The sequence below is a fragment of the Bactrocera latifrons genome, unplaced genomic scaffold, assembly GCF_001853355.1.
Source record: "Bactrocera latifrons isolate USDA-ARS-PBARC rearing strain unplaced genomic scaffold, ASM185335v1 scaffold_387, whole genome shotgun sequence".
Taxonomy (NCBI): domain Eukaryota; kingdom Metazoa; phylum Arthropoda; class Insecta; order Diptera; family Tephritidae; genus Bactrocera; species Bactrocera latifrons.
Window position 1 is genome coordinate 124348 of NW_017537031.1, and position 12556 is coordinate 136903.

Below are 12556 nucleotides of genomic sequence, written 5' to 3' on the forward strand. Positions count from 1 at the left end.
ACACAAACCACGCACAAAAAATGGAAAATCGAGAATTTTGCTTGTTAAATAAACTAACACAAAGTCAAAAGTGTCTAAGTCAAATTAAAAACTAATATATACAAGTCATTTAAGTTGTTTGTTGCTTTCTCGTCGAATCGAATTCAAAATTTTTTCTGCGCACAAAAAGCACTAATTCTAATTTTTAGTTTTGTAATTTTAAAATTTAAACATTTACAAATAATGCAAAATATTCAGAAAATGGCAAATTTTTTGTTGATTTTTTATATACAAAATATATATATAAATTTTTTGTTTTTGTTTTTGAAGCACAAAAATTTCGATTTGTCTAAACGCATGCAACAGTTTAAAATGTCAAGTTTTCAGGCATTTTTCGTATTTGTTTTTGTCTTTTATTTACGCTTGCACAGTACAGCGCCTTTGTCATTTGGGCTTTAACTTTAAATACTACTAGCATTACGATAATTCAAATGTCGTCACAGCAATCAGCGCGCTCCGCCGCAAGTATGGAGAAACTAATTCAAAAAAAGAAAAAAATGTTAAAAAAAAAATCAAAAATTTTGAGGTTAAGTGCGAAAACATGCACTGCATATTAGGGTGTGCCGAAAGTAATTGCTTAAACTCAATGCGGCAGTTGTGTGTCTGCGTCATGCAAAAATACTCGTCGTTTGCTAATTGCGGAATGCGTCAAAATTCTATGCTTTTGGCTTAATAAATATTACAATTTAGTAAATTACTTTAACAATTAAAAAATTTCATAACACTAAGGTCCTTTTTTCCATAAGTACTACAAAGCACACGCATACTTGTTAAATTTTAATACATTTCTTTTTAACTAAATTTCTATATAATTTGTCCGAATCATCTTCGAATTCGAATTCGTCTGCACGCCACTCACTTTCGTTCGCTCGCTCGCTCGTGCGCACAACTAAATTACTTAAGCCTAATTATTGTTAATTATTTATACGGCTTTTTACAATAAATTCCTTATCAACGTCAGTCCATTTCAATAGCGAAAATTTACAAGAAAATATTATATAACTATTTATAATTGAGAAGGGTAGCAGCACATTTTCGCTCTAAAATTCTCGCATTTACACAGCGGCGAAATATTTGCAAATCATAGAATAATAATAAAAATTTTTAATATATTTATATATATGTGTGTGTGTTTTTAAGAAATTTCGTAGCAAATATACAACAGCGCGTTAAGCGTGCCCCCACCACCGCGCCAAAAACGTGCGCGCCCGCGGTATGACGCGTGTGCGCCGCTTATTTGACGCCACAGCCAAAAACTGCTCACCTGCGCGATGTGCTCACATATGCGGCGTGCCGCACATAACGGCGCGCGCCTGTTGCTGCTGTTGATGCGCAGCCGACGCYCCGGCACTGCTCCCCGCTGACGCCGCCGCCGAGGCAGCCATCATTTGGGACGCGCAACCGCCAGTCACACCGGCTGCCGCCAGCGATGGCCACCGTTGACTGCAGTAGGCGCTTTCGCCCAGCACTGAGATGCGTTTACCTTCGCCAGCACCGCTGCCATGCACGGCATACTCTTTGGTTGCGACACCACCGACAGCGCCATTAGCGCCAACCACACCGCTCATGCCAGCACCGGCAGCGTTGGCAGCYACAGCAGCAGCGCTTACACCAGCTACRGCGCTTGCGGCGCTATGCAACAATTGTGAGGCGCGATGCATTAGTGTGGGATCTGTGTTGAGTTGTTTCTGTGATTTGGCGCGTTGYARTGGTGCTATTTGACCGACACCGCAGAATTCCGAATTGGCGTTGTTGTCTGCTGCGTAGTTGGCTAACGCGCTGCCGTATAACGAAGTGTTGAGGCAATCATCTGTGCTCGCCGACGCTGAAATGTTGTTCACCGATTTGTCCCATGTATTCTTGATGATGTTCGGATTGGAGTTGTCGAATGTCAGGCCAGAGGATGAAGTGCGCTTGACGCCCAAACCAACACCACCTACCACGCCGCTCATTACACCCATGCCACCGCCAACATTCGCATTGTGATGCAACGTCGCCACCGCATTCTGTTCGTTTTGCTTGCGCGCYTCGGCATCGTCCTTCTCCTGCGCGCGCTTACGCTTGCGCTTCATGCAGACCACTACGCACGCAGCGATCACCGCCACCACCGGCATGGCGACCGAGAGTAWGGCAATGAGAAAGACCTGTCCACTAGTCAAGCCATCGCTGCGTGCTTGTGGCGTGACCTCGTATTGGCGTGCGTTGTACGACGCCGATGCGTATGACTCCTCCTCGCACTGTTTGCCGTGGTAGTTGTTGGCGCAAACGCAATGGAAACTATTGACGCGATTCACGCAGGTGCCACCGTTGCGACAGGGCGCCGATATGCATTCGTCGATGTCAATGGAACAATCTTTACCTGTGAAGCCGGCGCGACATGTGCATTTGTAATCGTTGTTCAAGTTTGTGCAAGTGCCGCCGTTGGCGCACGGTTTGGTCAAACATAAATCSACTTTATCAGAGCATAGTGAACCCAAGTAGCCGGGCACGCATTGACAACGGAATTGATTGATCATATCAATGCAAGTGCCGCCGTTATGACAGGGATTGCCYTGACAATCATCGATATTTTGCTCACACATGCTGCCAGTAAAACCGCTACGACACTGGCACTTGTGATTGCCGGACGAGGTCATGAAACAGCTACCACCATGCTGGCAGGGATTCGGATTACAGTTGTCCACATGAAGCTCACAAATGCGTCCGCTATAGCCGCTGGGGCAGTCACATTGGAAACCTTTCGTGGTGTTGCGACAGCTGCCATGGCGACAGGGTTTGTCCAAGCAAGTGATTACTTTCTCYTCACACAACGGGCCGCCCCAATCCTTCAAACACTCACACTTGTAACCGCGATTTGAGGCTTCATCGTGACAGGCGCCGCCATTTTGACAGGGATTACCTTCCTTGCATGAGGTGATCTCATTCTGACATTCGGTGCCGGTGAAGTTCGGTGGGCATTTGCAGGTGTATAGATCCGTACCGGTGTTGAAGCAGGTGCCGCCGTTTTGACAAGGACGATGATTSGTGCAGTAGTTCAAGTCTTGATTGCAGAGCAGACCGCCCCAGCCCTCCTTGCAGATGCACTTCCATGGTTTGTTGCAAGTGCCATGCACGCAACCGGGGTAAGGTTCGCATTCGTTGCAGAGCGGTCCCTTCCAGCCTGTTTGACAACTGTAAAGACAAAGACAAAGCGTTCGTTCATTAGCTAAATAATGAATGTTTAGTGGTTTGTGACTTAACTAAGTTAGAGTGATAATAATGGTTTGAGTTTTGACTAAAGCCAGTGAAAGCGGAATGTGTGAAGCACCGGCGAAATAAATATTTGTGTCAATTAATTTCAAGCAGTATTGCAAACAGTTTTTTGGGTACTTAAAAAACTGATCGGCAATATATTTGAGGGGCGTTGCGGAKCACATAAAGTTTAAAAAGCAGTTATAAGGCTTGAAGGGTTCACTTGAAGTGCTCCAATTTACGAGCTGCTTGTTTACAGCATATCGAAGCATATACATATCGCTGACCGGGTAGTGCGAAGCGCTGACGGCGTCCACATTGCAGACAAGCTCATGGTTGGGYCGCGCGTATTTTTAAAATTCTCGCACGTATGCAACAAACATGTAGCTAGTTAATTTTCATTCATGCGATCACAAGCGCGCACACAAAAATCAAGTMAAAAATAAACAGAAAAAGCATCCCCGAAACGAACGCACAGGCGGCAAGTGATGATCGCTGGCTCGCAGGGATTTGTTTGAACGGCATGTTTGGCAGAAGATGCAGTATCAAGTTTGAAAAAGAGAATGACAAATAAGAGCAGTAAGAAAATAAAATTTCAGACGCTGCGTTGGACCGCCTGAACGCTTGCTTTTATTTTCGGACGAGAACTTTWTGATTGCGCTTTATTTTGCTTTTGTAATTTCATTTGGTAAAGGGTTTTGTAGTGTTCCGTCATTATTGTCATTATTAAATTAAATACTTTTTATATCTATTTTTACAGCGCGCATATCCTTTGTACGCGAGCGCGCGCTTTCACTAAACATACATAACARAATTGCGAACGCGCGCTTTGCTGAAGGGAAGCAACGCAAAGAGACAAGTGTTGGAACTTACTTGGCGAAGCGTTGAGTCAGTAAGTAAGTTATTGCCTTAAAGTGGCAGCGAGCGAATGCGCGCGGGCAYACAAGCGCGGAATGCATGCGTATTTGTACATTTGCCATGCATGTGCTTATTGGCCGTGAGAAATAATTTGCAAAAATGGTCACACACCATAAACACACACAAAATGGATGGATGGATGGTTCGTTGGTTGCTTGCTTGCTTGCTTGGACAAAGAGCGAAAGACAGATAAGCAGACAAAACAACTGGCAAAGAGACATGTAAGAAATCGAAGCGCTGCACATGAAGTGGAAGATATGGACAGWGAAGTTACGAAGCGCAAATAAAAAGTGTGCAACCTAAAAAAGCGTATAGCGAACGGCACACATGACGACGCACACACGCTAAACCTAAGCTCAGTTACGCTTAAAAACACGTAGACTAGCTACGCATACTCAGCTGTGCAAAACGCTTGCATTCATTACCATACATTGCCCAAGTTAAGACGAGCAAGTAGAGAAGATCGCCATGATCGCCGGCGAACTGCAGTCCGAGTCACCTTTCGCCAAATGGTCAAATGCTAGTGGAGTTATTTACTTATAATATTTATAAGTGCATTTTACTTCTTCTTCGGCTGCTTCTACTTGTACGTTTTATTGCAGCCACCCGCCGCTGCTGTTAGCTGGTTGAGTATGTGTAGAGTGAGTGCAGTCAATATAACCGTTGCGGCGGCACCAAAGCTGCCGCGCTCAATGGCAAACAGTCAGTCAAAGAAATAGTCACTGCGTCAAAGTGTTTTTGCTGCGGCTGTCACTGCGCAGCCGAAACAGTGACAACGACGAGTCAGCCGTCAAGTGCATTGGTCAATGCAGTTGTTGGCGTTCGCGTGGTTCGCGCAAATCTTCTTTGGAATCGTAAATATTAATGGCAGATTTGCTTTATTTTGTTTCTGTTTTTGCTTCCACTATTCTGTGCATTTATGTTAGTGTTATTGTTGCAATTTGATTTGTGACTGACAGACGTGCGCGCGTTTGTCATTCACTTTTGTTRGTAACTGGCGCTGGCTGCGTTGGCGCTTTCTGCGCGCTGTGGAGGAGACCGTTTGTTGAATGGTGCAACAACTGTTTTATTAAATGAGCTAAAGAAATCAAAATCATACCTAGACTTGTTTGCATAAAAAATTTTTGCGCTTCGCACTAACAAAACGTCTCATAGACACTTCACTGACCCACTTGTGGGAAATTTGCGAAACGCGCTTAAAAAATTATCGGCTAACTTTGTCTACATAAAAAAGTGAAATGTTCGCGGGGTATGCAAGCGCGCGCGCTCATTTTCAAGCAAAACTACAAAGTAAATGATTGTCAAAAGTCCTCAAAGGCAACGTTTTGGAAAGCATTGCGAATATGCGTGGATTTGCAGTAATGTGGCGCAACAAATTGTAATTAAAAGCGCCCAAACGCGTACGCGTACATATGTTTATGTATAACATGCATTGTATACTTTCATAGCGTAAACGCGACGCGCATGCGCAACAAGCAAGCAGCGCAGAAGTGCTCATTAAACTGCTTCAGTTATGTTGCGAACAAAAGTTGACTATCACTTTAYGTGCCTGTTGTTGTTGGTGCAGTTGTCGGCCACACTCCAGTTATRATAGTCAGCTAACAACAGTACATCAAGAGCCACAAGCATAACAGCGACATCATTAAAATCAATTTTAATATCAAAAGCGCCACAGCGAAAGAGATTCCAAATCTATTACTTGTATGAAGATGTATGGCGCGCGGTGAGGGCGAAAATATAATTGAAATCATATATAATAGCCGCTGGCTGTGGAGCAAAAACATGTGTATGCGCCACTCGAGCGCTTAAGCAGCGGCGCAAGTGCACAGCGCTAGGTTTCAAGTAGAAACTAAAAGCGACTYCGCAAGCGCTAMCACGAWGGSTATATATACATATGTRSATGTGGTTGTAAATCTCAATARGACTRAAKAAAAAACATATTTTTATTTGTTAGAACTGCGCGATTGGCAATGAGCTGGCAGTTTTCTTTGTGACTGCATGCAGAAGCAACGAAAGGTAGCGAGGATCGTCTTCAGTTGTGAGCTGYAAGAGCCTGCCACGTTTCGCACTTGACTGCCTGCGTTAGGGCGCTGAGTAAATCAATGAAAATGCAAATAAATCAGCAAGCGGCCGGCAATTGCAAAGCGCAACACAGTGCGCGAAGCAGACAGGCAGAAGACACAAGACGGATCACCTGTTCGGCAAACAGATAATATCAAGCAGAGAGGAGAAAATGCGTTGGTGCAACAAGAGTGTTGCGACATACAAATGAAAAGCGCTTAAAGCAGCCTCAGCGGCAATGCAAGTGGACAGCTGTTCAGATGTCAAGTGCTATAGAGAATGAATGAGCTGCCAGCGCTGACTGACTACCCCACTGTCGCGTTCGGACTGTGACAAGTGCATGCGGACAGGCGCAAATTGGCATGACAAGCGGCTGAAATGGCCGACGCACGATTGCAAGCGAAACTTCGCAGTGCTTGGAGAGCGAATGGATGGCTGCAAGAAGTCGGCTTCCTAGCGCTGTTGCCAGGCGCTCAGTCGAGATGTGAATAGGACAAAACAATGCTCATATTTTTAGTTTAGAAAATCGTGTATTTGCAAGCATGGGAGTTAAGGAATTACAATAATTGTGTGATGTATTGGTAACAATAGTTGAAGAACAGAAGTAAAAAAAAAAAATTAGAGAAAAACAAAAAAAAAAATTGTAAAACAGATTTAAAAAATTACTAAAATAATAAGAATAGAATTAAAAATTATGTTAAAAAATAATTAGAAAATACAAAAACAAAACATTTTTAAAAATTTAATAAAAAATAATGAATGCAAAAAACTGTTTACTTAAAAACTCTCATAAATATCCAATTTCAAGTGCTATAAAAAGAAGCAACGATTTTTTGTACAATTTGATGATCGCGCTGATCATTTCAGAGATCAGTCTCATAATGACCAAATTAAAATGCAAACATTTAGTAAACATGCAACAAATAATTGYAATACCTAACAATAAACAGGCACGAAAGAATGTCATGCCGGCTTTAAACATAGGCAAAATGGTTACTAATGATCGCGCCGATCATATAAGACGATCTTAAAAATATTTAACAGCTGTTGGTGTTGATGTGTAGATGCAGCGCTTCTTTCTCAAAACAAAATAAAATATTTACATAAATGCTTTGCTTGACTGCAGTAATAACAGCTAAATTTATTTTTAGTGATCGCGCTGATCGTAATAAACACTGTTAATATTTTATGCAAAAAAAATTGCTTGGGCAATAACTTTATGGGTATATTATTATATGATATACTATATTTAATGCAAACTAGTTGGTTTTTGCTRTGAATGCAACACGAAATCGTACGACAAAGATCATGTCGATCGTGTAATGATCGATAGTGGTTATTTTGAGCTTAAAATCAGGTATGCATGACAGTTTTTTATGGAAAATAGTTAATTTATTGCACAATAAATAAAAGTAAACTGCATAAATTATTGCACAATATTGCACGGCCCCCTTTTTCAGTGAATATCGCCTGCTTTCCGGACTATTTTCTTTCAGATCACTAGTAATTTGCAAATATTGGTCAGCAATAACTTGTTTAAAACTAAATAAAGCGCCAGCAATTAAAATGCAAATTGAAGGGCAATAAATTTGAAAGCGAGTCATTTGCGGCAKCGAAATCGATCACTTTTACTGCATTTTTGCGCTGAACTAGGTGCATAAAGAAATCACTTCATCAATAAGTTGTACAAACATTAAATTTGTTTAATAAAATTACGAGTAAAAGCGCCACGATTTGAGCGCATGTAATATTTCATACATTTCTACAAAATGAATAAATGTGCACGTAATTGATATGCCACATACCTTGCATACAGGCCAGCAACTAACCYAAATTGCAAATTATGCGAGGTTATTAGTAAGTGGCAGCAGACAAGCAATRTGGCAGCGCCCAACCTAAAAGSTGCGGGCATACGCGAWTGCGGAGAAGGGCGGCAAAGCAGAAGCAGCGCATGGTAAGCAAAGTAACTTGCAACTACCTTGGCTAATAGAATTTTTATATGCTGAGAAAAGGGCCTTCACCTAAAAATCAATTACCAATAATTCATTTGAATTCAGCGAATTGCTGCCATAAAATGTTGGCGCGAGTAARAATCGCAGTTCGCAGAGTTGATAGGCAAGCCGCGGCAAAGCGCTGTAGAAATGCGGCTATAAAGTAAGTGATATGTAGTTGATATGCAAAAATCACTACCAATATATGTGTGTGTGTGTGTAATATATACGCGCTGCTACGCGCTATGGCACGCACAACGCATGGCAAGCAACCTACAAGTGGAACAGCACAGCATAACAAAGAAAGGCGCACAACAAGTAAGGCAWCCAGCCAGCGTTTGTTTGAGCGCTTTTGTGCGTGGCTTAACTTTGAGCGACTTTTTGAGCACCTTTACAAATGTTGGCTTATTATTTTCTCTTCTGTTGTTGTTTCGGCTGTGTGTTGGCATGAAATTGCCACTGGCAGCCAAGMCGCTCGCTGCTTGCTTGTAAATCGGGTACTGTGATATGCATGTAATGCTTGTTATTTCATTTTATTATTATGCTACATTTGACTTGTTATACTATTACTGGTAGTTGTTGTTGCTGTTGCTGGTGTGCTATGGCCGTGCGCACCGCATGGTCATTGCTGGCTTGGCATCTGCTATGTATAGGTGTGTTTGTGGTGCGCGTGCGTTGGTACGTAGCAGCAGCGCGCCTCACGTGGATGCGTGCGGAATTATTAAAACATTCCCACACATTACCGCAGCACATTGTCCGAAAGCAAAAACAACAAGAAGCGTAAACAAAGCAACGCAAGCACAAATGGCATAACAATAATAATAGCGGTGAAAAAAGAGTGAAGAACGTGTATGCGCGGATTCTTGAACGCGCGCAAGGGTGCTGAGCAACCAAAAACAAAACAAAAAAAACTTAAAATAAAAACTACAACAACGACTATAACAACTGCAAATAATGAAGCGCGCAGTGCATGCGTGGCAGCAAGAAAGGTGCATAAGGTGCAACACCTCGCTTTTTAACTGTAGGCGCTCGTGTATGTGTGTGTGTGTYTAGCGCTTCCAAGGAAAACTAATTTCAATTTTATTGCTTTTGCTTAACTAAATTCAGCGCAACATTCGCCAAGTTAACTGCTCACACTCACGCCTGCATATCTATACATTTATGTATGCATGGTGTGTGTGTGTATTTGCGAGTATTGCTTTATTTCAGCATTTTTATTGTTGTCGACGCCTTCTGCGCGCACGCCCACACGCCTATGCCTATGTGCATTTGGCTGCTTCAACCGGTCACTCATGCCGCTAAAGACTGCCAGCTTCGGCCGCTCATCGCCAAATAGTTGCTCGCTTTGCCGAACACCGTACACCGAACCCCTCCCCCGCGTCTAACTTCAGTTTTATTGCACATACATGCATTAACTTAATTATAACAATTATTTRTTTGTACTTTATGCACATGCCGCATGGTTGTTGATGCCAAAATACAAACAAATAAAAAAAAAATCTTGCTTGACGGTTGCAAGTGCTACTAGCTTGGCTTAAAGAGCAAGTGACTACCTGCTGTAGCTTCTGAACGAAGGCGATCACACATACATACACATTATTATGCCAGCTGCTTAGCTGACACAAAAACAAGACCTGCAAGAGTCCGGCAACATTATAAACAACAACAATTAATAAAAACCGAAGCAAAGCAACAACAACAACACACATATAACGCAGTTACACAGTTCCAGCCGGCTAGCAGTCGCCAGCAACATGCAGCATTATTGTCATTCTGTCTTCACGACGTTTTTGTTGTTGTGCTCATCAACTTGTTGTGTTATGTTGCAGCGCTGCTGTCAACTGCATCACAATTACCGTTGAGAGACGCACACACACACACACACACATAAGATATATAATATATACCAACATTGATTATGAGACCCTTAAGCTGCCAGAGACAACAACTATACAAATGTTTATGTGTGTATGTGTTGCTACCATTTTATACTCCACACTTGCMACATATAAATACCAGTTTATTCACTTCTCAGCCATTTTGCAGTTGTTGTTGTTATAATATATTGTCAATACATATCGCATAGCACAATACACCTGCCGTCATTATAGCCGAGCGTCGGTTGCTGCTGCTGCTGCGGCTATCTTTAATTTTTGCGACGAATTAATGTGTATAAATGTAACTGCGACTCGTCGCTACGCCTGTTTGTGTGTGTGTGTGTGTACATCATGTATGCGATGAAGTAGAATGAATATGTTGCGCAGAAAACAAGGTGCGCCTCATGCTGCCCGAGTAGTTGAAGTTAGTTATTGCTTTTATTATATTCGTACTTTGCCACTTCCAACAGCTATTTCGCTTTCAACTCATATTTCATTAGTAGATATTATTTATTTGCTACAATGTGCGGGCTACTGCAGCTTTACTGTTGCAAAGTGTTGATGTGCCAACAGCAGACGTGCAAAAAACGGGAAAAATGAAGACAGCTGCTGCTTAAAGTGGCATTGCTAGGCTGCAAACTGGTAGTGCAACATGTTGCAAAGTGTAATTTAACAAAATAGCGCTTATAAGTATTATTTTTGGAATATTGATGTGTATAAACGGTAATGTTGCTAGCAACAATGTATCTTTGCAACATGTTGCTGTAAGCACATATTAAATTAAAATGTTAATAGTTGTTTGTAGTCATAATTTGCAAATTTTTACTCRAGAAATGCTTAGCAAYATGTTGCTGAGCATATTAAGTATGTTGCACAGTTGCTAAGATGTTGCTGAATATTCATTTAGCTTTTGAATGTTGCAAAGTGTAATTTGTAATTTAACAAAATAGCGCTTATAAGTATTATTTTTGGAATATTGATGTGTATAAACGGTAATGTTGCTAGCAACAATGTATCTTTGCAACATGTTGCTGTAAGCACATACACATCTAGATGTGTATAAGTGACTGGTGTATGTGTGTGTGTGTTCGAGCAACTAATAAGCAGTATACAAACTGTCTCTTATACACATCTAGATGTGTATAAGAGACAGGCATATTAAGTATGTTGCACAGTTGCTAAGATGTTGCTGAATATTCATTTAGCTTTTGAATCGTTATTTAAACACAAATAAAAGCCAAATGTTGCTTAAGTTATAGCATATAACGAAAATATAKGCAATAACATTTAGAGCAACATGTTGGTAACGTGGAAAATGTATTTGCACATGGTAAAACTTGTTTTGTATGCCTTTTGAATGCAAAAACATGCGGATTGAGCGAAAAATATACACAAAAACATTTTTCTTAGTTACAAAAATTTTAGCAGAATGTTGCTAAAAAATCAAAATGTTGCTAAAGTAATATTTATTAGTATTCAGACCWAAAAATAAACGTTAACAGACTTTATGGAAAATTGAAAATTATGAATTTTTGGCAACATTCCGACAACATGTTGCTTATTGTTGCTGCATCTAAGCAATGAAAAGTAGTAGTGCTACTATTACTTTATATGTAAATTTTTTTTAACAATTATCCGTCACAAAAACAGACAACAAAAGCATACTTTTTCTCACAGTCTTTGGCTCCAATGCAATTACCGTCAAACAGCCGCAAACCAGCTGACTACGCCTGCATACAAAATTACCTGACGCSTCAAAATCGCAAGCACAAGTGTGTATGAGTAACAACGCCTACAAAAACAGTAACACGGCGTATGTATGCCACCGAATATGCATAACTCTTGCCTAAATGCGTGATGGAAAAATGAGTTGTGAAACGAACACACACACATGCGGACAAATAAAAWACCGCCACTGTCACACGAAATTTCACTCAGCTGTGTGCTGAACTTGATTTATTTGAGAATACCGTAAATATGTGCAAGTGCAGACCTAAAAACAAAAACAAAAGCAATGGAAAATGAATAATAAAATCCATGAATACGAGAGTTGTGCCTCTAAATATATGTTTATGGGTGTGTGTTGCTGTGCGACTGCTTGGAAAAATTCTGTAAACTCAGCACGGTGTATTCTTTCACCTGGGCCATAGCAAAAGCAAAAACAAAATATTAAATAAATAAATTTAAACATTTACATATATATGTATAAATGTGTTAGTGCACGGCAATGTTGCTAGAAAGCGGCAAATCAGACTATCAGACGTAGCGCATGGTTGCTGTTATTGTTGTTGTCTCCGCTGCCACTGCCACACGCTGCCGGCATGAAAATGTGGGAACAAATATTTGATACAATTTAAAAAAAATACTTTTCGTTGACTTCCACGGCTGGAGTTGGCGAGTAATTTAGCGTTGGCCTGTGTGTGTGTATGTGTGTGAGTG

The 12556-nt window shown here is 41.1% G+C and overlaps 1 protein-coding gene across 1 annotated transcript in view; it reads right to left on the reverse strand.

Moving 5' to 3' along the window:
* Positions 1–250: 250 nt before the first annotated feature.
* Positions 251–12556, reverse strand: part of LOC108972220 (neurogenic locus protein delta-like) — an 18492-nt gene continuing 6186 nt past the window's right edge. Inside the window, exon 3 of the mRNA XM_018938743.1 lies at positions 251–3210. Within this exon, the coding sequence (XP_018794288.1) occupies positions 1317–3210 (1894 nt within the window). The 3' untranslated portion in view covers positions 251–1316. The remainder of the gene's footprint in view (positions 3211–12556) is intronic.